Source organism: Nyctereutes procyonoides, unplaced genomic scaffold (assembly GCF_905146905.1).
Source record: "Nyctereutes procyonoides isolate TBG_1078 unplaced genomic scaffold, NYPRO_anot_genome, whole genome shotgun sequence".
In the NCBI taxonomy this organism is placed as follows: Eukaryota; Metazoa; Chordata; class Mammalia; order Carnivora; family Canidae; genus Nyctereutes; species Nyctereutes procyonoides.
The window spans coordinates 1,167,126-1,191,237 of NW_026575024.1; the positions used below are offsets into that span (position 1 = coordinate 1,167,126).

At 62.6% G+C, this 24,112-nt stretch overlaps 1 protein-coding gene across 1 annotated transcript in view; it reads right to left on the reverse strand.

Annotated features, from left to right (window-relative positions):
* NTSR1 (neurotensin receptor 1) overlaps positions 1-21,710 on the reverse strand; it is a 36,724-nt gene extending 15,014 nt beyond the window's left edge. The window contains exon 1 of the mRNA XM_055304319.1: positions 20,988-21,710. Within this exon, the coding sequence (XP_055160294.1) occupies positions 20,988-21,710 (723 nt within the window). The remainder of the gene's footprint in view (positions 1-20,987) is intronic.
* Between the last annotated feature and the right edge of the window lie 2,402 nt (positions 21,711-24,112).

Sequence of the window (24,112 nt, forward strand, 5' to 3'; positions counted from 1 at the left end):
CGCTGGCCATGGCCGTGGGCCAACCACCCGCGCAGGTGCCGGTGGGCCACGGTGTGCAGTCAGTGCAGCCAGCCTGTGTCATCCCAGGGAACTCGGCCACAGGGAGACAAAGTCTCACCAGCTCGGAAGCTACAGGAAAAACCCAAGCTCGGGGGACTGAGCAGAGACAGCGCGTTCCTAACACTGGAAAAATAACTTTGAGGCCGCCCTCAGGGCTGTGAGGCTGCGGACCGCTGTGGCTGCTTCCGCATGAGCAGCCGTGTCTTCTGGCCTTTGTGCCTGCTGTCCCCACACCGGCTGCTGCCCGCCCCCACACGTCCCTAAGCAGCACGGCCGCCCGCGGCCATCGCGGCGATGGCCTGCGTCTTTGCAATCCTGGGGACCTCCCAGCAGCCTTCTTAACCATCACGGGCAGCCGTGGCCTCGCGATGTTGCCCCCCCCCCCACGGCGAGGTGCTCCCCTAGACATCCTGGGCCATGACACAACTGTCACGGGTCCCTCCGCTAGCAAGACTGCCATGAACTGGCCAGCCGTGGCCCATGGAGGAGGGTCCTCGAATGCTGCTCACAGTTTCCGGAGCCCTGGGCACACACTTCTGGCGATGTCGTCGGCCACCCATCCCACCGAGACGTGGAGTCTGTGGCCCAGCCCTTGCTGGCCTGGCTCTGACCGGCGACGTGCAGCGGAAACCCTGCATCCCGAGCCAGGCCGCCGCTTTCCTGCTCTCATGGCCACCACAGCGTGAGGAGACCGTGCCTGGTCTCCTGGACGGCCAGGCCTAGGGAAGGGCCAGTGCCAACCTGCACGCAGGTACGTGAGGCCATCTCGGACTCGTCCAGGCCCAGGGAGCCTCCGGGTGACAGCAGCCACCAAGGCGACCCCAGCCCAGACCAGCAGAGCCAGCCCAACCGCCACCCACAGGATCACAAGCAACGTTACTGTTCGTGCCAACGAGGTTGGGGCTGTTTTGTTACGCAGCAGAAGCTAGCGGATGCACTGCCTTCCCGACGAGTCCTGTGGCTCTTGATTTATCAGCCGCATCACTACACTCTCTTTGGAGAGAAACACCCCTCGTGTAAGTATCCGTCCTCCACCCCAGGGCTGACAAGAAGCCCCGAGAAGGCAGGGCGCCGAGGAAGCCGGGGAACGGCAGGCAGGGCATCATCGCGCAGCCGAGCGGGCCGTCCTGCTCCCGAATCTGGGGGCTGGTTCTGTCAGGACAGTCACGGCTCCTGCGGCGTCCCCCGTCGGCTGTGCTGCAGAGCGGGGGCGAGGGGCCCACAGAGGGACGGGGGACCGTTTCCCTTCGTTTTTATTTCCTGAGGAGACAGGCTCACCCGTGGGTCTGACTTCTTGAAAGAGCAGCAGCATCTCAGTGAACCTGAGCGCGGAGAGCCGGCTCTGCGCCGACGGCTTGGAACGCGAGCGTGGAGCCAAACACGTGGAGCCGGGCAGCTGAGCCGGCGGGCCTGGGTCCCTCGGGGTCTGGGTTCGCTGGCGTCTCAGGGGGACCTTCCCTCTGTCCCCACCATCAGCAAACGTTGCTTCGTGCTTCGTGGGCTTGTCATGTGCACTTGTGCGTCTGCGTGTCCACGGGCATGAGCGTTCCCGTGTGCGTGCGTGCACAGATGTGCATTTCTGTGTGTGTGTGCACGGTGAGCATGTGAGTGAGCGTGTCTGAGAGCGTGCAAAAGTGTGTGCAAGCGCATGAGTGTGTGCGTCTCTGTGAGTGCGTGTGCGTGTTGAGTGTGCGCGTGTGGCTCCATATGTGTTCCCAGATGGCTTCGGCACGAGCAGAAGCAGGGCAGTCCCTTCAACACGGACTCGCGTCGCGGTGCTGCAGGCCCCGGGGACCCGGCCTGGTGCCCTCACCCCACTGCCCTCTGCGTCCCCGCTGCCCCGCGCCCTGAGCCTGGCTGCTGCTGAAGGATTGTGTTCAGAACGAACTGTCCCCTCACGGGGCTCCCGGGTCGTGCCGGGTCTTGCGGGGCGGGAAGGGTAAGTGCGGGGCCCTGACGACCAGGCTACAGGGTGGGGACCGCGGCCGGGACCCCCCGCAGGGCGCTGCACTGTGAACAGGAATCGGTGGGTGCCCCACCTCGGGCCACCCTTCCCCGTTGGTCCCCCTGGGTGGCCTCGCAGGCGGGGACGAGGGGGCAGCAGAAGCCCCGGCCGCCCTCTCCCCGGCCCGAGCCTTTCCTCTTCAGCCCCCGACACGGCCCGGAGGTGCGCTCGCCTCCCGCCGCCCGGAGGACGGTCTGCCGCACGCCGAGTGCTGCGTCCCCGGTTCGTTCGCTGGGATGTGGCACCCACAGGTGTCGTGTCGGGAGGGAGGCTGTCAGGGGTGAGTGGGCCGTGAGGGTGGGGCCCTTGCACCAGGGACCCCCGAGAGCTCCCGTGCCCCCCTGCACCGTGTGAAGACAGGCGAGAAGCCGCCGTCACGAGCAGGGAATTGTGCTCTTGCCAGACACCAGATCTGCCGTGTCCTCACCTCGGACGCAGCCTCCACCCCGGGAGGCACACGTGTCCGTTGTTCAGACCAGACGGCCCGGCTCCGAGGGGCTGTGCACCTGCCCGCAGCAGTGGGGCCGCCTTGGCGCACCTGCCGGGGAAGCCCCGGGGCTTGGAGGCCACTGTCCTCGGTCATTTAAAACCCACAAAACGGGACACCTGGGGGGCTCAGCAGGTGAGCGTCTGCCTTGGGCTCAGGGTGAGACCCCGGGGTCCTGGGATCGAGTCCCACATCGGGCTCCCTGCGCAGAGCCTGCTTCCCCCTCTGCCTGTGTCTCTGCCTCGCTCTCTCTGTGTCTCAGGAATAAGTAAATAAATAAAATCTTTAAAGAACCCCCCCCACGAAACATTTGTGCCAGGACCTGAAGGCGTCCCCTAAGAACAAAGGGGCGGGAAGCCCGTGTGCAATACCCGGAGACATGTCAGGGCCCCCCCACCCCGCTTCCCCCTCGAGTGGCACCGGAACCTGACGAGCGGGCCGAGGACACCAAAGCCTCACAGGGCAGGCCCACGGGCGGGCGCGGGGAGGGCTCCCCCTCTTGCCCCGTCACCTGCCCCCACCGGCCCCCACGTCTCAAAAATGAACCAGAGTCACTCTGAGTAGCTAAGCCCCGAGGACAGGACGCTGGGGACGGGTGGGAGCGCCAAGGAGAAGCCGCCCCGACACAGTGTCGCCGTGTGTCTGACCCCCCCCAGTGTCCCCAACTGGGGAGTCTCCTGCCCCGTAAGCGGGGACGGTCCAAGGAGCCCCCAGCCTGGAGGGCGGCCGTGAGGGTCGGAGCCAGCTCGTAACGCCATCAGGAGCCATCAGGCGGCGGGAGCCACCCGCAGGCGCGGTCACGCTTCACCCAGAAAAGCCAGTAGCCGCACCCTGGCCTCAGACAGGTGGGCGCAGCCCTCGGCCGTGGGGGCCCCAGGTGGTGGGCGGCTGCAGGGCTCGTGTCCCCCACCCGCGGCCCACCGCGTCCTCTATGGCCTGGCTTTCCAGGGCTTCTCTTCCCGAGCCGGGGAAGTGGGGAGCCGGGCAGGGTCCCCTCCCCCGCCGCTCCCCCCCCCCCCCCCCCCCCCCCCCCGAGCTAGCGCTCACGACGCCCCCCCCCCACCAGCCGTGACCCTGGAGGAGCCTCCGGCCACCCCGCCGGGACTGAGGAGGCCGCTTCCCTGTTACGACTGGTGATCACGATTCATTTTCTCTGACAGATCTTCTCCCCAAAAGGTGCCCGCACGCCTTGATGACATTTAAATTACTGGGGATTTGCAAGTCCAATGCCGGCGTGAATATTCATGGCTGCGTGTTCCCTTCTGGGGGCACAGCCGGCCTGGGCCCCGCCTCTCCGCTGCCATGTGACAAGTCCTCCGACGCCTGTGGGGGCTTCACATTCTGGAACCTGGGAGCCGCCCGTTGCACGCGGCTGTCCGCACAGTCCTCAGGGTCGCCCCTGGGGGGTCCCAACAGGCTGGGAGGCACAGCCTGGGAAGGGCAGGAGGGCTGGACGGGGTGGGCAGGAGCGGCACGAGCTGCGGCTCCCCCAGGACACGGCAGGCCGTCCCCGTCCCTCACCAGCAGGGAGCAGACGGCGTGGGGATGCGCTCCCCACGGTGCCCCCCCCCGCGAGCCTGGACAGCTGGGGTGACAGGAGCCCATACCCTCGGCCACGTCTGACCTGCTGCCGAGGCTGTGTGACCCGGCCAGCCCGAGGCAGGCCGCAGATGGAGGCCCCATCCTTCCTGCGCGGAAATAAAACACGCACATGCAGCCCTCTGTGCCACGGCGGCTAGCACCTCCTCAGACAATAACAATAATGAAAAAAAGAACTACGTGTGTCCCACCTGGGAGTGTCCCCCCAAAGAGAAGACGTTTGCACGCCCACGTTTTTTCACGGCAGCACCGCCCCACGCCAGCAAGTGTCCACCCACAGGGGCGACGAACAGGATGTGCTGTCGTCGCACAGCGGGATGTGGCTCAGCCTGAGAGAACGAGTTCTGGCACTCTCCTCTACAGAGTCGAAACCCGCCGCCCACGAGTCAGTCTCAAACCCCCGACCCCACTTACGGGGCCCCCTGGGGGAACCCAATTCATGAGATGGGGGGACGGCGGCCGCCAGGCCCTGGGGGAGGCCGTGGTGGACAGAGTGTCCGTCGTTGCAAGATGAAGAAGTCCTGAGACGCTGGGGCAGCGGCCTCACGGGGCGGCACCGTGCATAGTGCCAGGGCGCTGCGCCCTCAAATACGATCATGGCGTAGATTTTATGTGAAGTTCACCACGTTAAAAAACCAGAAAAATTCTCTGAAACCTACAAACATACAAAGAGTTTCTTAAAACTCAAATAGCAAACAAATACTCAAGACACGGGCGCAGGACTGAAGCACATCAAAGATCTACGGTGACCCAAGAGGCACGCGCAGCGATGCTCGACACCCAAAGTCAACGGGGAACTGCTGGTAAAAACGACGGGATGTTTGTCCTTGTGGGCTCTGCTCCCGGGAGCAGAGACCTCCGGCCACACGAGCGTCACACGTGGGTGTCCACGGCGGCGGGGCTCATATCGCCAGACCCTGGAGCGGCCGTGCGGCTCGAGCGGGTGACGGTGAACTGCGGACATCCGGAAGGCGGCGCTACTCAGGCCAGGAAGAAAACGGGCTCCACAGGCCAGGGAAACAGGAGGAGGGAAGAAGGAGCCCATCGGCACAGGACCCCCCCAACGGCTCCAGCTCGCCCGTGTGGAAAAGGCACAACCATGGAAATGGGGAAAAGGAACAGCCATCCGGGCAAACCCTGTCACGGCCCTCGGATGTTTGGGAACGGTCCCTGGTCCCCGTAGTTCTTAGTTCCCACGGCCGTCCTGGGGACCCCGCGCCCACCGTCACCTTCCTCAGGATGCACCCAGTTCCACTTAAAACAGACGCAAAATTACAGGATTAAGACCTAAGCCGGGGCTGCCAGGTGCCCCTGCGAGAGCTGGGGAGCCCGCCCAGCTGTGGCCGGACCCGGGGCCGCTGTGCACTCCCTGAGCCACCGTATCCATCCCACCCCGCGGTGGGGACAGGCAGGGGTCCCATCCTTACCCCCCATGGCCCAAGGGGGACGGAAGGCCTCTGAGGGCCCCGACGGCCGCCAGCCCCTCCCTGCAGGTGGCTGCCCCACATCCTCCGCCTGCTGCGGGGAGCAAGAGGCCAAGCTCCCGTCCCCCTCCACCACCCCTGCGGCCTCGCCTGTTGTGGGGGAGCAGAACCTGCCCCCGGGCTCCGGGGGGGACGGGGCTGCCACATGAGCCCAGCAACCCCCAGGGACGGGCAGGGCCCACAGCTGCAGGCGGCATCACAGCAGCCCTGCCCCTGGGCCCGAGGGTGGGGCCACTGTGGGGGCCACTCCCGGGGGTCTCAGCATTTGTCGCCACGCCTCACGTCCTGCCAGGGTTCCCAAACCAACCAAGACCAAAACCCCAAAGTTTCTCTGCTCAGCAAGCCCGGGGTGTACCCAGGGCCCCGTCCTGGGCGTTCGGGGGGCCACCCTGCCCGGTTGGCCCAATAGTGCCCAAGCCTCACATCCGGGAGGCTCTCAGTCGTGGGCTCGGGGGAGTGGTCACCCCCTCAGGGCCTTGGGGGGCCTGAGCTCCTGCTGCTGCCCCTCCCCCACGCCCGGCAGGGCTGAGCTCAGGTCCCACAGGGGGTCCTGGATGTCCCCCCGCCCCCCCCCCCCCGTGTTGGTGGGCTGCTCGGCAGGGGCGCGGCGGCCTGGGCCTGAGCCCTCGGGCCCCGTCAGCCTTCCTGTTCCTTTTCCCCCACAACCTGCCAGCCTCATGTCAAGGCCTGGAGCCCCGGCACTGGCGAGCACTGACCCTGCCTGTAGGGGACGCAGCTGAGAGCCGGGCTGCCTGGCTGAGGCCAAGGGCCCTCCACGGATGGACAGACGGACAGACACTGTCCTTGTATCCACGGGAGCAGGGCAGGGAGGCCCCCAGGCTGGGTGCCCGCCCTGCTGAGACATCACCGCTCACCCCTCCACCTGAGTCATCCGCCCTCCCCGCTCCCCGCTGGACACACGGCCACCCGCTGTCCTGGCCGGTCGCCCTGAGCCCCGCCCGGGCTGCTGAGAGGGGTTACGGGTCCTGTTCCCGGCGGCTGGACATGGGTGCGGCCTGAGCCCTGGGCTGTGCCCAGGCGGGGACCTGGACGGGGGTGTCCCTGGGGGCCTGGAGGCCTCCCCGCTGCGGGGGGCTCCTGCCTGGCCCATCTGACCCCAGTCAGAAGCTACCTTCCGCCGAGCGCTCAACCGGCCCCGTGTGGAAATGGGGCCCAAGCACCGGCGGGCAGTTAAAGCCACAAACGGCTTCAATTTTTACTGAAATAGAAACAGCTTTGCAGAGGGGATGTTGAGAAATGAGCTCTGCCGCTTTTAGAAACCAGACAGTAAAAGTCTGCGGACGGGCCTGTTGGAAACAGAAGCTCGGTGACCCGCGGGAGGGCCGTGGGCGGCCGTCGGGGGCCCCACGTCGGCGGAGAGGAGGACGGTACCACGCGACCCCACGTCAGTCGCCAATAATGAATAATAATAGGGAGGCACGTCCTGGGCGCTCGGGAAGCACCGCGCTGGGCTCCGGGGCCGCACGTGAGGGGACAGCTGGCCTCTCCGGGGACCAGCGTGCAGGCGGCAGGGGACGGCGGTGCCGCCTCACAGGCGGGCCGACGGGGTGCAGGGAGGGGTGGCCGGGCCGACGCCACCACCCCCCAGGCCGGGCACCCCCTGGGAGTCCTTTGGAAAGAGCCCGTCCTCCTGGGCTCCCCGCGTGCCGTGGCCCTTCCTCCGGGGCAGGAGGGATGACGAGGCGTCTCGCTTGTTGCCGATGGGGGTGGAAATCCCGGGGCTGGGCCCAGCTGCCGCCCCAGAGCCGTTCCGCTCCTGTCCCGGCGGCGGAGCCGGGGGTTTTCACGCTGGTGACTCCAGCGCACCACGGGGGAAGCCGGGGGCACTTGACCCCAGGATGCCCCCACTAGCTTGTGATTCGTTAATAAGGTCAGGGAAGGGTCATCACAACCCGGCAGGCGGCCCTCAGAAAGGGCTGGAAGTGGTGCTCGACGCCCTAAATGCCAACGAAGGGCTCCCGTTGGGGCTGCGACGAGGCTGCAGGTGAGCACGGCCCCTGCACGCCCGCTGCCCCCCCGCGGAGCCCCGTGGACCGTGGCTCCTTTCAGCTCCTGTCTGGGGAGTCCCGGGGTGGGGGCTGGGCAGGGTCAGGGCTGGGGCAGGGCGGGGTCGGGGCTCCACAGCCGGGTCTCTGCGGGTCTCGGGGCTGGGGGGCAAGCTCATGGGGGGCCGCGGGGTCTGCGCGCACCCCCGTCCTGTAGAGAGAGGCCCCAGCACCTGCTGTGTTTCTGGACCCAGGGCACCAGTCACCTGCCAGGAGACAGGGCGTCTGCCCCAGGAGCAAGCCCCCTGCCGGGCCGGGCGGCCCTGGAGCTGTTCAGTGGGGCTGTTGGGGGACACCAGGACGTATGTCCAGGTCCTGCTCCCAGAACCTGCGAGTGTAGCCTTATTTGGACAAAGGGTCTTTACAGATGCAGGTGAGGACGTCGACATGAGCTCACACTGGATTCGGGGGGCCCTAAACCCAGTGACAAGCATCCCTATAATAGAAGAGGAGAGTCACAGAGAAGACACGAGGAGAAGACACCGGCGCAGACAGGAGGGACGCTTGAAGGGGCAGGAAGGAGGCTCTAGAGGCGCCGAGCCCTGCGCACGCCCTGGCCTCAGACTTCTGGCCTCCAGAGCCGCGAGGGGCTGGGTTCCTGCCCCCTGAGCCGCACAGTCGTGGTCCCTGGTCACCGCGGCCCCAGGACACTTGCACGGGCCCTCAGGACGGGCAGGAGCAGGAAGCTGCGTGGGGTTACAGCCTGTTCCAGACATGAAGGCCCGCCCGGCTGGTTTGAACTGGAAGCTTTCTGCGCATCTTCTAGCTCATCTCCACATCTGACATAAATGTAGGTATTTTAATACATTAGACGGGCGTCTTTTAAACAAGCTGTCAGGAAAATGAATTGCAGGAAGTCGAATGGGTGTTAAGCTTGTGTAAGTGCCCTGCAATTATCTGCGTCTAGCACGCTGGCAAGTGTGACGGGGGTGCCTCAGAGGCGCCTCGCTCTTCCCGAAAGCTTCCTGCGGCTGGGGTGCACCTCGCGACCCCAGACCACGCTCAGGCGTCTGCGTGGCCGCCTCCCCAATCTTCTGGGCCTCCGAGGGTGGAAAGAGCCCCCACGGACCTGCACCCTGCAAGCCCCAGGCCTGGCAAGTGCCCGCTCCTCCTCACACTCCACGTAGCACCAAGGTGGCAGGGGTCCCCCAGCGGGCCCCAGTGCCCCCGAGGGCAGCCCCCTCAGCAGAGTGGGCCTCGGGGCAGAGCCCAGGGCCCAGGCGTCTTCCAGTCTGTGGGGGGCAGGGAGGCCTCTGGGCAGCCAGTCCTGCCTCACGTGGGCCTTGCTGCCAGCGCCGCAGGGGACTGGCCACGACCCGGCTGCCCGACGCCTGGCTCACAGGGGCTCCCGTCTGCGTCGTCTCGATATCCTGCCTCCGGCCCTGGCCCCTGGTGCCTGTGCTCCTGGCCGGTCGTCCCGGAAAGACAGGGGACCCTGGAGGCTGCGACCCCCTGGAGGCCGCCTGAGAGCAAGGCTTCACCAGAAGCTGGTTTCAAAGAATCGGAACGTTTTTCCATCTGGCTGGCCCCCGCCTCGCCAGGCCCGCCCCTGGAGTGGGGAAGACAGAGCCACGGCGTTGCGGGGCTCCGCACCCTGCGGCAGTCCAGGAGGGGTCTCCCCTGGGCTGGGGAGCTCCCTGCCCCCACCCGGCGCTCCTTCCCTTTACGGGTTTCCAGGAGCAGCTGGTGAGCCCAGATGCAGAGATCCTGGGAGGGAGGCCGGACAGATGTGATCGCTTCTCCCTCAGCCCCAGGCAATAAATAGTGACCTCAACAGCTTCCGACCGTGCACATCCTGTTGGGCACAGAGCCTGAAGCAGACGGACCTACAAATGGACAAATCTTTGATTTTGGCTCGGCACCAGCAAGTCCTGGATGTCCCAACGCCCGGGGCTCCCAAGTGACATGACCCAGGTGCACTTCCGCCCTCGCAGGTGGAAGCTTCGTGGTCCTGCCAGAGGACGGGGAACTTAGACTCCGGACAGCAGCCTCCCGCGGCCTGCTGGGAGCAGTCACAGCTTAGCAACCCCCGAACAGGGACTCGTCCCAAACAGCCTGGACTCTCTGAACTTCAGGAGGCTGAAATCATGTGGGTTTTGTTTTTGTTTTTTTTTTTTTTAAATAGAGGAAGCATTTTTGAGTTATAAGAGCACAGAACTCGCTGAGGAATGCTCTTAACCTTTAAATATGTCAAGGGAGAGTTACTGAATTTTACAATAAATTCACCTTTTAACAGACAATGTGCTAAAAATGTTTAAGTCCAAATAATGTCTCTGTTTTTCATAAGCTCCAGTATAAGATTTACTCAAACACAGTGGCTCTCTTCAACTTTCCGTTTCTAGGATAACCATGTTTCTTTGTTGGGTATTCTTTGCAGCTTTGTTTTAATAGTTCCTTTGAACCAACATCTTCTATCATAAACTGTCTCAGATATTTTTGAAAGTAGGCAGTGTTTAAAATCCAGGATGACTCCCACTTGGGTACTGGACTAGCTCTCCTGTCATAAACAACCATGCGACTGTACACAATGCACCAGCCAGTCGTTTCAGGCACAGGACGAGCTACGGCACAAGACCACAGTGGCTGAGAGCAGGGAAACTCCCGAGGCGAGCCCCACTGTCACCCGTTTCTCTCCTTGGGGACATTTTCCTGATTGTAACATTAGGAGCTGAGGTCTGGACACAGCACAGCTATGGAGGACCTTTCATCGGAGGACACAGAGCTCAGCAGCAAGAGCCCTGGGGCCACAGGGCAGTTTGAATCTGCAGAGAAGGCACTGAAAAGAGAGGCCTTCCTGGGGGGTGGGTTCTCAGAAGCCTGTGAGGGGCTCTCTGTGGCTCTGGGCTGGCTGGGCTGGGTTCACAGACTGAAATGTTGACAGCCTGTGGGAGGTGGCTGGCATCCTGGCATCCCGGCAGTGCTGTAGGGCAGAGGCCTCATTAACACCCTGAGTGTCCTGCTCGGATGCCAGGAGGTCCACACCTGAGGAATGAGCATTGTGCCCTAAACTAAGCCTAACTGAGCCTTGAAAGAAACCTCCCAATCCGCAGGGGACATTGGGACTTGAGTCAGAGGGGCTTGGGCTTTCGGTTAAGCTGCATAGACAAGCTGTAAACCAGGGTGATCAGTCTGTAACCGGAAGACCCACCCCAGCAAGAGTCGACACTCTTGAAAGGAAGATAACAGAACACAGAGGCTCTTCAATGCACCATCTACTACGTTCAGCATAAACAATAAATTATTAGATATGCAAAGAAACAGGAAAACGTGACCTGTTAAATACATCAAGGGAGAGTTACTGAATTTTACAATAAATTCACCTTTTAACAGACATTAATTAAATTTAATTAGTTTAATTTAATTAATTAATTAAAGCAGCCCTCCAGGTAAGCAATGAGAAGTGAGAAGTGTCAGGTGTGAATGGGCACAACGTGAATTCTTACCAGACTTTGCTCACTTAAGGATGCATGCTTACAGCCCCAGAGCAGCCATTACAAGAACAAATACAGACGGGTGTACCCAAGAAAGTCAGGCGAGGAAATAAAATGGAATGCTCTGGCTTTCCAGTCAGAGGACTAAGAGAAGAGTCTCTGGAAACTGGTGGGTGTGGGAGGAAATCTCAGCCATGAGACAGCTGGCAAGGGGATCCCCAATTTCTGTGCACGAATTGACACAGATCCTGAGCTTACCCTTGACCTGCACATGCATGGAACACACCTAAAGAAGCAGTGTAAAGGAAGGACCAGAAAGGTGCACCGCACCAAAAGCCACCTCCAAGAACCCCAACAAAACCCTGCGTGGTGTGTGCACGGGCTCTGCAAATAGCACTGATGGAGCCACCACCACCAGGGAGGCCGACTGGCCACTCTACCTGGGCTCTCTGCCCAAAGAAAAGAATCCACTAAAAACATCAACATTCTCCAGGGGGTTCTAAACAACACGGCCATATTCAAAGTGTTCAGAAAGTAACCCAGAATTCACTTGATACGGAAAGAACCAGGAAAACGTGACTAATACTCACAAGAAAGACAATATACGGACCTCCCTCAGGAAGGCGTATATGGTGGGACTTGAGACGAGGACTCTGGAGCAGGTGCGAGAACCATGCTCCTTGAGGTAAAGGCAACACTCTTGAAATCAATGGAAAGATACAAGTTCTTACAAGATGAAAAGAAACTACATTGAAAGAACCAATGGAAGCTTTAGAACTAAATGACACCATGTTATCCACCCAACTGACCCTCAGAGGGAGAGACACCCACCAGAGCCGGTGTGTGTTCTGTGCACACGTCACTCACTGGCACAGGTCGCGCCTCTTCGCCGCCGGACAGATGTGAACAGCTCCAGGGAACCGAAATCATGCAAGTGTGTTCTCTAAGCACACAGAATTACAAATCATGACAAATGTTGTCAGCATTTGGAAACTAAACAACACGACTCTAAACAGTCCAAACACTAGTGGGAGCCTCAGGAGAAATAAAATATCTTGAATCAAATTAGAATATGTTGCCACAGTTTTAAGATCCTACTAAAGCAGCATTTAGGAGGGGAGTCAGAGCATTCGATGTTTAAACTACAGATGGGTAAAGGCCCGGAGTCAATAATCTAAGCTTCCACCTTGAAGAAATCTAGAGGGCTGCAAACAAATTAAATCCAAAAGAAGCATGGAAAGGAGATGAAGATCGGGGCATAACTAAATAAAAATGAATGCAGGGAGACAACAGAAAAAATTCATGAAACCAAAATCTGGTTATTCAAAAAAGCATAATAATATCAATAAACTCCCAGCAGAATAGACCAGGGGAAAGAGGGTGCACAGGTCACCAGGAATGAGAGAGCGGGGGGGGGTGTCCTGGCACCCGCAGGAAGCGTCAGGGCGACAGGAATGCCACAAACTCCTCGCCCCCAAATGTGAAAATAGACCAATTCCTTGAAAGTCACAAGTTGCCCAAACCTGCTCAGGCAGAAACACAACCCTGGGATCTCTCCACGCCCATGAAGGGAACTGAACCCATGGCTGGAACCTTCCAACAAAACCCCTGGCCAACGGACTCACTAGGGGACTCTACTCAACCTTTCAAGAAGACAGACTCCCAGGTCCACACAATCGCTTCCAGGAAACAGGAGGGAGCGAGTACTTCCCAGATCACTCCATGAGGCCAGCGCGACCCTGATACTGGCGCCAGACAAGGATGCACAAGAGAGTAAAGCCACAGACCGACATCTCTCATGAGCATGGACACAAAAGTTCTCAACAAAATATGAAACCAAATCCAGCAATATATAAAAAGGAGCCCAGACCAGACACGTGAGGCTGGTCCGACATCGAACACCAGTCAACGTTTTCCACCGACACAAGGTCCCAGGAGTCGTCAAATCCTCGGAGACAGAAGGCAGAGCGGTGGTCTCCGGGGCAGGGGGAGTGGTGGCCGGGGACCAGCTGCTTCCTGGGGGCAGAGTTCCCATTGGGAGGTGAAAGGCTGCTGGACACGGGTGGTGGGGATGGTCACCCAGCACCAAGAACGTGCTTCGGGCCGCTGAGCTGTACACTGAGCAGTGGCTAAGATGGTGAATTTTATGTTATATGTATTTTACTGCAATAAAAATGTAATCAATGTAATTCACTATATTAACTAGGGAAGAAAAACCACATAACCATACCAATCGATAGATGCAGAGAAAGCACTGGACAAAATCCAACATCCATTCATGATTTCTTAATCCAATAAAGGGCATCTACTCAAACCTTGAACAAAAAACCTCATCCTTGATTGTAAAGTGGAAAGACTTTCCCTCTAAGATGGGGAAGAAGGCCAGGAAGTTTTCTCTTCCGCTCCGATTCCATATCCTACTGGAAGTCACGGGCCAGAGCAATAGGGCAATGAAAGGAAATCAAAGGTGTACAGATTGGAAAGGATGACATAAAACTTTCTCTATTCGCAGAAAACGCGACTGTCTACGCAGAAAATCCCGGGGAACCCACAAAATGATTTGTAGAATTGATAAGTGTGCTCTTCACGGTTGCAAGACAGGACGTCACCACACGAAGCCCAATCGCACTTCTCTACGCTAGCCATGGAAAACTGGAAATAGAAAAATAATTCCCAAAACATGACTGCTTAGGCATAGATCTAAGAAACTACGTCAGGATCTGTATGCGGGAAGCCAGCTCCAAGGACAGCAAAGGGGACCTAACTCAGCGGGGGGATCACTGTACTCGGGGACTGGATGTCTCGGGGTCCCAGGATGCCGTGTCTCCCCAGCACGGCTTGACACACTGACCCCCTCTTAGTCAAAACCCTTGCATGCTTTTCTTGTGGGGACTAAAATTTACGTAGAAGGCCAAGGGACAAAAGTAGCGGAGCAGTTTTGGAAAGGAGCACAGCTGGAGGACGCAGGCTGCTTGGAACGCGTCCTGTGGAGCTGCGGTGCTGCAGGCATGTGGGGGCAGGGGCAGGACAGACACACAGATGGAGCGGGGCCTGGGCGGGGCCCCGCACAGGAGGTCAGGCGGCTTTTGACTAAGGTGCCAAAAAAACTCCAGTGCAGAAAAGATCATCTTTTCATGACCAATACTGCCCACGTGGATTCGTATATGTAAAAAAGAAAAAAAAAAAAAGAAAAAAAAAGGCACCCATATCTTACCCTATGGAAAAATGAATTCAAAACAGATCGCAGACCTAAATATAAAACTATAAAGACGATAGACAACAGCAGGAAAGATCTTTGTGAATTCCTAGACACGACACCAGAAGCATGATCCGTTAAAATGCCTGGTAAGTTGAACCCAATCAACACCGTAGCTGCTTCCTTGGGGACGTGCAGCGTTAGGAAAACGCAAAGTTAAGCCGCTGAAGGGGAGAAGATCTGCAAATCACATGTCTGGACAAAGGACTTGAATGCAGAATGTATTTTTAAAACTCTCGAAATGCAACAATAAGGAAACAAGTCCATTTAACACCCGGGCAGGCTCCTGGCCGGACAGTTCGGCAGAGAAGGAGCCCAGGTGCCCCCAGCCCACGGACAGACGCTCCACATCACCCGTCGTTAGGGAAACGCAAATCAAGCCACAGCAAGACCCCACTGCACACCCCCTGGGTGGCTACATGAAAATAAAACCCAAACCTACAACTGTTGCAGGTGCCGGGCGCCTGGGTGGCTCCGTGGGTGAGCGTCTGCCTGGCTCAGGGCGTGACCCCGGGGTCCCGGGACCGAGTCCCGCATCGGGCTCCCTGCATGGAGCCTGCATCTCCCTCTGCCTGTGTCTCTGCCTCTCTCTGTGTCTCTCACCAATAAATAAAATTTAAAAAAGAAAAAAAAAACCCTATCGCAGCTGCCAGCAAGGATGCGGAGCCCCGAGTCCTCCTCCCACGTGGCTGTGGACATTCCGTACGGCACATCCGCTTTGGAAAGGCTTGGCAGTTCCCTAGTAGGTTGAACACATGTCCTGCACGACCCGGTAATCCAGCTCCTAAGTGTTTGCTTGGGGAAAATGAAAATGCGTGTTCACACAAAATCCTACACCCGAATATTAGTAGCAGCTTTATTTATAATTGCTCCGAACTGGAAACTGCCCAAACGTCCTTCACCTGCCAAATGGATAAATAAACCATGGAATCCTCCCCCGACACAGGAAGACCCTATTGATGCAGGCAACAGCCTGGATGAGCCACCAGTGCCAGAGTCCGTGAAAGAAGCCAGACTCACGGGGGGACACCCCAGAGGCCCCGTTTATGTGACATTTTGGGGAAGGTGCAAGGCCCGGAGAACAGATCCTGGTTTCCGGGGTGGGGCGGGGCGCGGCGGGCCCCAAAGCAATAGCACGAGACAAAGCTCCGGGGCGACGGGACTGGCCTCCAGCCCCTGGGGAGGTGGTTCCGCCGGCCTGTGCACTTGCCAAAACTCAGAAGTAAACAAAGGAAAAGTGATTTTTACTAAGTGTAAATGTTAAAATAAAGTGTTTCCTGCAGGGCCCTGCTGTGTGCACCCCTAGAGTGTGGATGCCCTTGGGTGACAAACAGCTCGCCGCCCCGGGAGGGGAGCCCACGCATCCGACGGCCCGGCCACCCCCCCAGAGGCGGCTGCATCCCAGCGCCCTCACCGGCCGCCGCCCGGAGCCGTGGCAGGCGTCTCGCGTGTGTTACGTCTGAGCCCAGAGTCGGCAGGCAAAGGAACGAGGCCCAGAGTCAGCTGCTCGGCCGGGGTCCTGCGGCTGCCCAGCGGTGAGGCCACCGGGCTGCGGAGCCCCAAGCTGCCCCCCCGCCCGAGCCGTAGGGAAGCTCCGGGCCGCCCCCGGGTCCCCACACCAGCCCAGGATTGGTGGAGCACCCCGCTGCCGTCGTGTGTGCCGTCCCCCCCGCGGGCGGAGGCCGGGCGCCGGGTGCCGGGTCTGGCTCCCTCCCGGGGCCTCGGTTTCCTGGTGGGACCTGAAGAGCCCGGGCCGGCCGCAGGGCCTCCGGGTGGCTGCACGTCCGCAGGCAGCGGCCAAGCAAACGGCAGGGGCTGCTGGGGAGGAGCTGGGGGAGCTCAGCACCGGGCACCGGGTCCTGTCTGGGCGCTGGCAGGCCCTCCCCGTGCCCCCAGGTGCCGCGCGGCGGGGAGAGCGCCGCCTGGGGGACCCCGCTGGCCCTTCGGGGCAGGGAGCCCTCAGGAGGACCGGGCGCCCCCAGAGCCTTCACGGGCCGGGCCGGGCCGCGGAGCGCTTCGTGTGCGCCTCCCACGGACCCACGTTCGCTACGTTACCCCCAGCACAGCTCCTGAGTTTCCCCAACACGCGCACGACTGTCAGGGTATGACGCAGCCTCCCGGCCCCGGCCGACGGGCCCGGGAGTGATGCGGGCTCAGCAGCCACCTCACCGCGATGTCCCCTCGGGTGCCGGCCCCTGGCGGGAAGCGGCGGGTGCTGGGCCTCTGTCTCCTGTGGGGCGTGCGGCCCCCTCCCCGCCGGCTCCCCTGTTGGGACTGCGCACTGATGTCACACCGTCCCTGAACCAGAGCCTGGGGGACCCGAAGGAGCGTCCATGGGCCGCGCAGCCACCTTCCTGGGGCCCCCTGGCACACTAACCTCTCCCACAGGTGCCGGTGTCACGGATGCTCACGGGCTGGGGGAGGAGCCGAGACTCGAGGTGCCACAGGATGCAGATCCTGAGAACACGACTCACGGTCTGACTCCCTGGAACAGTTTTCTTCCCCTCAGTGGAGAGAGGTCCTGCGGCCTCTTGCTCCGTGGAGTCGCATCAGGTGAGGGCTGGAGCAGGTGGCTGTGGGGCCCAGCTCCTGCCCCGCGGGAGCGCTTCCATCTGAGCAGGTGACAGAAGCAGGGAGCCCCCAGGAGCGGGTCCTCCAGCCCGGGGGCCACGGAAGGCCCGTGGGGCCGAAAACAGCAACACGGCAGTGCTGGCGCAGGCCGCCCAGGCCTCTGCCCTTCGCTGGGGGGCGAGGCTGCCACTGGGACGTGGCGATGCGGTCCCTGACTCTGCCCCCCCTCCCTGCCCTCGCCTGGGCACCGCTGGGCCGCGGAGGGGCCGTCCTGCCCCGGGAGGCTCCCACATTCCCTCCGTCCCTGCTCACGGAGCACACCTGCACCTGGAGTGCAAATACTTTACCAACTGGTCTGAGCATCACAAAAACTAAATTTACTGCCAAAACAGCAGAACCAGGTCTCGGCAGAGGAGGAGCCCTGCCGTTTGCCAGGGCAAAGCCACCACGGGGCACCAGGTGAGGACGAGCATGGGCCCTGGGCCTCTGCCCGCGTTGTCCCTTAGCACCGAGGGCCGGGGCGACCCTGATCCTGGGGGTCGATGCTCAGGACACCTGTTAGAGAAGTCTGGGTGCTGAGCTTCCCTCCCCTACCCGCTGCACGCGTCCAAACCCCAGATCCCACCCTGCAATGCGGACAGGATGCTGCGGGGGAATGTGGTCATGCCCAAGTGTGTGTGTGTGTGTGCACGTATGTGTGCACAATCTGTGTGTACGTGTCTGTGTACATGCACACGTGTCTATGTGCACGCATGTACACTCCATGTTCACATGTGTATGTGTGTGTTTCTGTGTGTGCGTTACAGGTGTTTGCACGACTATGGGCACAGTCCCCCAGGCTTTAGAACCCTGGACTGCGGGGTCAGCACCCCCCCGGCCCTCCCTCTTTAACTGGGAAATGAGAACAGGCACGGGAGCAGCACATGCCTAGGCGCTGAGGCCGCAACCGCGCCAGAGCCGGCGAGCAGGTGAGCAACCGCCCTGGGGGGGCAGCTGGACCCTCACTGAGCCCTGGGTCAGGGCTGGGGGTCACCAGCATCACGAGCCTGGACGAGTCTCCGGCAGAGTCAGAGCTGAACCAGACGCTCGAAGCCCCAGGCCTCTGCCACCGCTGGTCACCGGTCCCCTCGGCCCTCTGGACCGCCCGTGTACTCAGTGAGGGCTCGCACACGTTCGCGGGAGGGAAGGACATGGCCCTGCCCCACCTGAAGCCAGCAACAGAGCGGCCGGGGCACAGGATGGACGTGGTGCCTGAGGTCAGAGCAGGGCAGCGGGCAGGGCTGCAGGGGACCCGACAGGAGCCGCACAGCTGCTCCACGTGGGCAGGGCCTCCGTGGGGACTGCCGTGCACCCAGGGAGACGCGTTCCGGGTACGTGGTGGAGGCAGGGCTATTTCTCAGGGCGACGGTCTAGTGGGAAGACCCCTCGATGGCCTGGCACACACGAGCCTTCATTCTGGAAGTCTTCACTGCCGTCAACAGTCTGAGGGAGACTGAATCCCGTTCCCTCCCGGGGTCAGAGGAGGGCCCGGGCTCTGTGGGCACCTCCTCCCGGCTGCCTGTCCATGTGGGGCCCAGGGCCCGGGGCCTCTGCTCCAGCTGCCCTCCCAAGCAGCTCCGCTCAGCCCAGCTCCAGGCTGCACGCTCAGAAAATGCCCGGCTGAATTCAGGAATGACTATTCAAAGTTGCTCAGAAATCTGATCCCAAATCCTCTCATTTCTAAATATGATTTCTGAGCCCAAGTGCCCGGGGATGGGCTCCTGTGGACGGGGAGGGCTGGCCGCCTCCTGGGAGACATGCAGGCTTTTCTGCTTTGGAAAGGGGGGCCTTTTGATCGGCCAACACCTCCCCACTTGTAGCACGGTCGGGAGAGGGGCACACACAGACAGGCACCCTCCCACCCCCCACCCCACCCCACCCCACCCCCGTCAGGAGTCACTGCTTAAAAACAGTGGATGTTCCCCTTGACCTGCCCAGTGGCCTGGAAGGCCAGGTGGGGGATGCGAACCCGGGGCACCTCTCCTGGGGCGTGCAGAAGGGAGCGGGGGTGGTGGTGAGGCTCCCCCCGCAGCGGTCAGCACGGAGGGAAGGGAGCCTGGCGCGAGCCTTCCATGCACGTGGCTCGGGCCTTCAGGGGAAGACGGCGCGGCCAGTCTCCAAGGGCTCCAGGAAGCCAGCGAGCACCGGGTAAATGCCCGGGCGGCACTCTGTCTGTGGCGCAGAAGGGGGGCCTGTCTGCAGTCGACGCTCAGCAGACATCTGGCAAATGGGGGAACGACCAGGATGCACCCTGGGTGCGTGGCTGTCGCAGCCTCCGAGCACAGGGAGTCCGAGGAATGACCCTCTGGGAGGTGAAGTGGTGCCACTTAGGCGTCTGATCGCACAGGACCGACAGAGGGGATGTTTCGGGGGCTGCGCTTGCTCTGCTGCGGCTTGTTGATGAGGATTCCAACCCGCCAGCTCCTGGCCGAGCCCCTGGGAGCCAGAGGGTTGGGCCCTGGGTGGGGGCGTCTCCCGGGTCGGCAGCGAGTGCCACGGGCCTGATCTGCTGACCCAAACCAGCCACGTGAGCCCTTTGAAGGCAGGAGGCGTCCTGCTAGGCCCCTGGGCACAGCGGGCCAGAGAGGAGCATTGGGGGGGGGGGAGGTGCGGGGCCCCTGAGGCCGCAGCAGGCAACTTCCCACTGTTCATGGCCCGCGGCCCCATGTGCTGTTGCCTCCAGTGCAGAGACCACATTGCAGACAGGCAGCCGGGCTCTACTATCCTCCCTGCTGCATGTGGCTGGGGTAGGGGTGCTCTGCACGCAGGGGGCCCCGCAGCCACAGGTTCTCAGCACAGGCGTTGCGGGGGGCACTCGGTGGTGGCTTGTGGAGGGTCAGCCGCAGCCCAGGGGATGACGGGCAGACGCCAGCTCCCCGCCCCAGCACACCGTCCTACTTCCAGCACGGGCCCTGCTGTAGGCGTCCAAAGACAGCCAGGTGGGGACGGGGCGGGGGCACCCCGGCCCCCTCCTCTGGATCCGCTGAGCACCTGCAGGCTCCACCCAGACCCTCCATCCTCAGGCCACGCTGCACCTCCATGGCTGCCTGGTCCCAGGGCCATGATGCCACCCCAAGTGGCATTTCTGCCCAGACCTCCTCCCACTCAGGGCCCTTGCCAAGTGCTCCCTGACCCAGAGGCCTTCTCTCCAGGGCCGACTCCCCCATCTGCCGGGACGCCTTGTCCCAGCCGCTTCCCTGGGGGGGGCTCCCCCCGGGCTCCCGCAGCACCTCGCTGAGGCCCTCGGGGGCTGCTGGCCACTGGGCCCCAGTGTTGCCCCCCACGCAGCTCCCCACCCGCCACCACGCCCAAATACGTAAGACCTTCCCCGCAGAAGCAACTTTGTCATCACCACCAAGACGTGCCAGGAAGCACGCGAGCGCTTCCACGTGCTTTCTCCTGAATCCTCTCCCCCCTGAGGTCAGGGCTGCCATCACCTGGCTCACAGCCAGGACTACTGGGGCTTAACCCAGGAACCGGTGCAGGGGCCTCGGGCTCGGCTCCCCCTCCCAAGTGTGAGCAGGGGCAGGGCAGCCAGGAGGCACGGGGGCGGTGGGGGGGCCACATGGGGGGACGCACCTAGCCTCCGGGGCCACGAAGCCTTTGGGAAGCTGATGAAAGTGGCCGCCTTAGCTCTCAGGGACTTTGGGGACAGCCGAGGCCCATCTGTGGAGCATCAGAGCCGTCACTGACCTGACAGCCCAGCCTCCTGAGGTAGAAGGAGGGGATGCGATGGGGGCTGAGAGCTGGCAGGTCCGCAGTGAAAGGTGGGCAGGGGGGTGGGGCTGCCCCCAGCACCCGGCCCCCTCCCCCTGCCCCTTCCCAGCCGCGCAGGAGTCACATTTCCTGGTGACCCCGCTCCCTGTCCCAGAGGGTGCACAGCCTGGGGAGTCTTGTCAGCTGAGGGGCAGAGAAGCCGGACGCGCCTTGAGGGAGTGCCTGCTGGCCCCTGCCCTTGCCCGCCCTCCCCCCCGCGACGCGCTGCTCACCTGGATGACCACCTTGATGGTGGCGGTGCCCACGACGGGCGTGCACACCAGGCCGCCGGGGTGATGGCCGTCGGCACTGCGGTTCTGCTGGCCCATGGTGAAGGGCATGGGCACGGCCAGCAGGCCCGAGGTGAGCCAGATGACGCTGATGAACTTCTTGGTGCGGCTGCGAGACATGAGGGTCTTGGCCCTGAAGGGGTGGCAGATGGCCAGGTAGCGCTCGACGCTCAGGCTGGCCACGTTGAGGGCGGTGGCGTAGGTGCAGGCGTCGCGCAGGAAGTAGTAGCCGCGGCACACGGCGTCCCCGAAGGCCCAGGGGTGGTGCACCCAGATGAAGTTGTAGAGCTCCACGGGCATGGCCAGCAGCAGGATGAGCAGGTCGGACAGCGCCAGGCTGCCCAGGTGGTAGTGCACGGTGCTCTGCAGGTTCTGCAGCGACTTCTTGCGGCCCAGCGTGAACGCCGTCACCGAGTTGCCCACCGTGCCCACCACGAAGAGTGCCAGGTACACGGCGGTCACCGCCACCTTGGAGTAGATGTCCGTGTTCACGTCCAGGTCGCTGCTGGGTGCCGCTCGCGGCCGCTCCGACTCGTTGCCGGAGCCATTGCCGAGGCCCAGGCCGGGGACCAGCAGCGCCGCCTCCAGCCCCGAGGGCGGCAGCGGGAAGGGCTTGGCGCCCGGAGCAGCACCCCGGGGCCCGGGAGCCGAGCCGTTGAGGCGCATGGTGGGCGCTGCTCCTGCGGGGGCCGAGCAGGGGGAGCCAGTGGGGAGGCCCCGGGACTGCGAGCGGGCGCCCCGTCCAGCCCCGGCCGCGCTCCCCGGGCGCTCGAGGCCCCGGCTCCCCGCTCCTGCCTGCCCAGCTCCCCGCGCTCCGGCTGCACCGGCTCCCCGGGCTCTGGCTGCACACCTGGGTCCGGGCGCAGAGAGGGGCGCACGCTGCCTCGGTCACTCGCCCCCCGCGCCCCCGGCGCCCCGCGCCCGCACCACCCGCCGCGCCCGCGCCCTCCGGGGCTCCGCGCCTCCACTCGGCTGGCGGCGGCGCGGCGCGCCCAGCGCGGGGGGCGGTGGCGGCGGAGGCGGAGGCGGCCCCAGCTGGTGTCCCCGCCCAGCCCCGCGCAGGGCCGCCCGGGGGCGGGGAGGGCGGGGATGTCGGCTCTGTCCCCGCAGCCTCCCCCGAGCGTGCCCTTCATTCCCCGTGGTCCCAACTTCTCACGCGCCCCCCACCCACCCCAGTAAGGGAGCTGGCCCGCTCCCCCAGGGGGGGTGAGGGAGGTACCGGGGAGGGGGGATAGGGCGCCGAGCCCCCTTGGGGTGGCTGGGGTGCTGCAGAGCTGGTGGGCTGCCCTTCCCTCTGGGCTGTGCCCCGGCTGGGAGTGCTGGACGAGGGGAGGCAGAGAGCCGCGGGCTCCTATCCCTGGCACCCCGGGGAGGCTTCATCCCCCCATGGGCGTGGGTGGGCACCCCACCCCTCTTATCACCACCTGGGTTGGATCACAAGTCACCCCAGAGCCGTGGCCCCAGGGGTCCCAGTCTTGCCCTGTGTGGACCTGGCCGGTTGTACCTGCAGGCTGGGGTGGGTGGGGGCTGAAGAAGGTGTGAGGCTGAGAAGCTCACCAGTGTCCCCCCACCCCACCCCCCCCCCCCCGCCCTGCCCCGGCCCAGACCTGTTCACCGTCCGCAGCTGGAGTGGGGCTGTATTAATTCCTCTTTTCAAATGGCTTTGGGCCTGCCTGTTCCGCAGAAACCTGATGTTCTCATCAGGGGGTCCTAGTGCATAAAAATGTGCGCTTAAAAATTCAGCCTTCAAGGCAACAGGAACATCCCGCACGCCTTGGTCCTGGTCCTGCCGCTCGGCTTTGGGCAACCGCTGGAGCTGCTCTGTGCCTGGGCTCGTCATCTGTAAAATGGGCCTGAAGCCAGGACGGATGGGCCCTGGGGCCAGGGCTGCTTCTGATGCCGGTGGGGCTGGCACGTAGTCGGTGCCCCGTGACAGGCATTGGTGACAGGACTGTGCAGTGGCTTCAGAGGATGTGAGGGTGAAGGGCCCAGGCCAACAAAAGTGGCGTGAACCCCCAGCGGGTCAGACCAGCTTGCTCTCTGGGAGGCAAGCCTGCCAACAGTCAACGGCTCCTGGGATGGGGACCTGAGCGTGCCGGTCACCCAAGGAAGTGATGGTGCCAGACCGTGTCGGAGCCTCAGGTGCTCACTGCCACCTGGGCTCACAGGTGACACGGGGCGGGGAGTCTTCCCACGACGGCGGCGTCGCTCACCGCTCTCAGGGGCCTCCGGGGGGAGGCTCTTTGCCGGCCAGTAGCTGAAGCGCCTCGGGACGCCGCCGGTGGAAACGCGCTGTGGTCCAGCTGCTTAAGCTCACTGTTTGGTTTTCAAGCCCTGACCTTTCCGCCAAGCTGGCCTTCTTTTCGAGATTTCTTTCCGAGCCAGCCTTGGAGCTTAACCAATCCTAAAAGTCAACTTAGCTCAAATATTGGACAAGGCATTTGCTTCACACCATGGAGGAAATGTCACTCGGAAGGTGCACGAGGCGGGCGCGGGCCCCGGTGGGGGCTCCCTGGGGGCCGGCTCGGAGCCCCTGTCCCGTGTACGGGGAGCCCCACAGCGCGGAGGCCCTTTCTCCCTCTGACTTCCCCTGACGTGAGCACTTCCTAAACAGCTGAGACCCTTCCCAGTACGTGTCGGCGAGGTGAGGGGAGGGCGGATCCTGGGTGCGGCTGTGTCTCCGGGTGACCGGGCCGTGCCCTTGGCGGGTGCCCGGCCCCCACACTCACATGCCGAAGCCTGGCACCTGGCTGGCTTCAGGGGGGCGGAGCCCTGCAGCGTGAGCCTCGGGGCCTGTCACCCTGACCCCACGCTCCAGATGCCGCTGGCCCGTCCCGTAAGTCCTGTAGGCACTGAGGGCAGGGCCCCCTGGGCAGAACCCCGCACCGCCCCGGCCCTGTGGCTGTGGGAGGAGTAGGGGCATTTACTCCCCCCAGAAAAGAAGATCACGGTTGTGAAGACGACCCCTTTCCTGGCTGCAGGAATTCAGTCCCTGGCTTGGGCCGGGCCGTGGGCTCCCCTCTGCACCGGAGGGCCCTGCCTTCCCTCTGGGCCCATCGGCTGCAGGG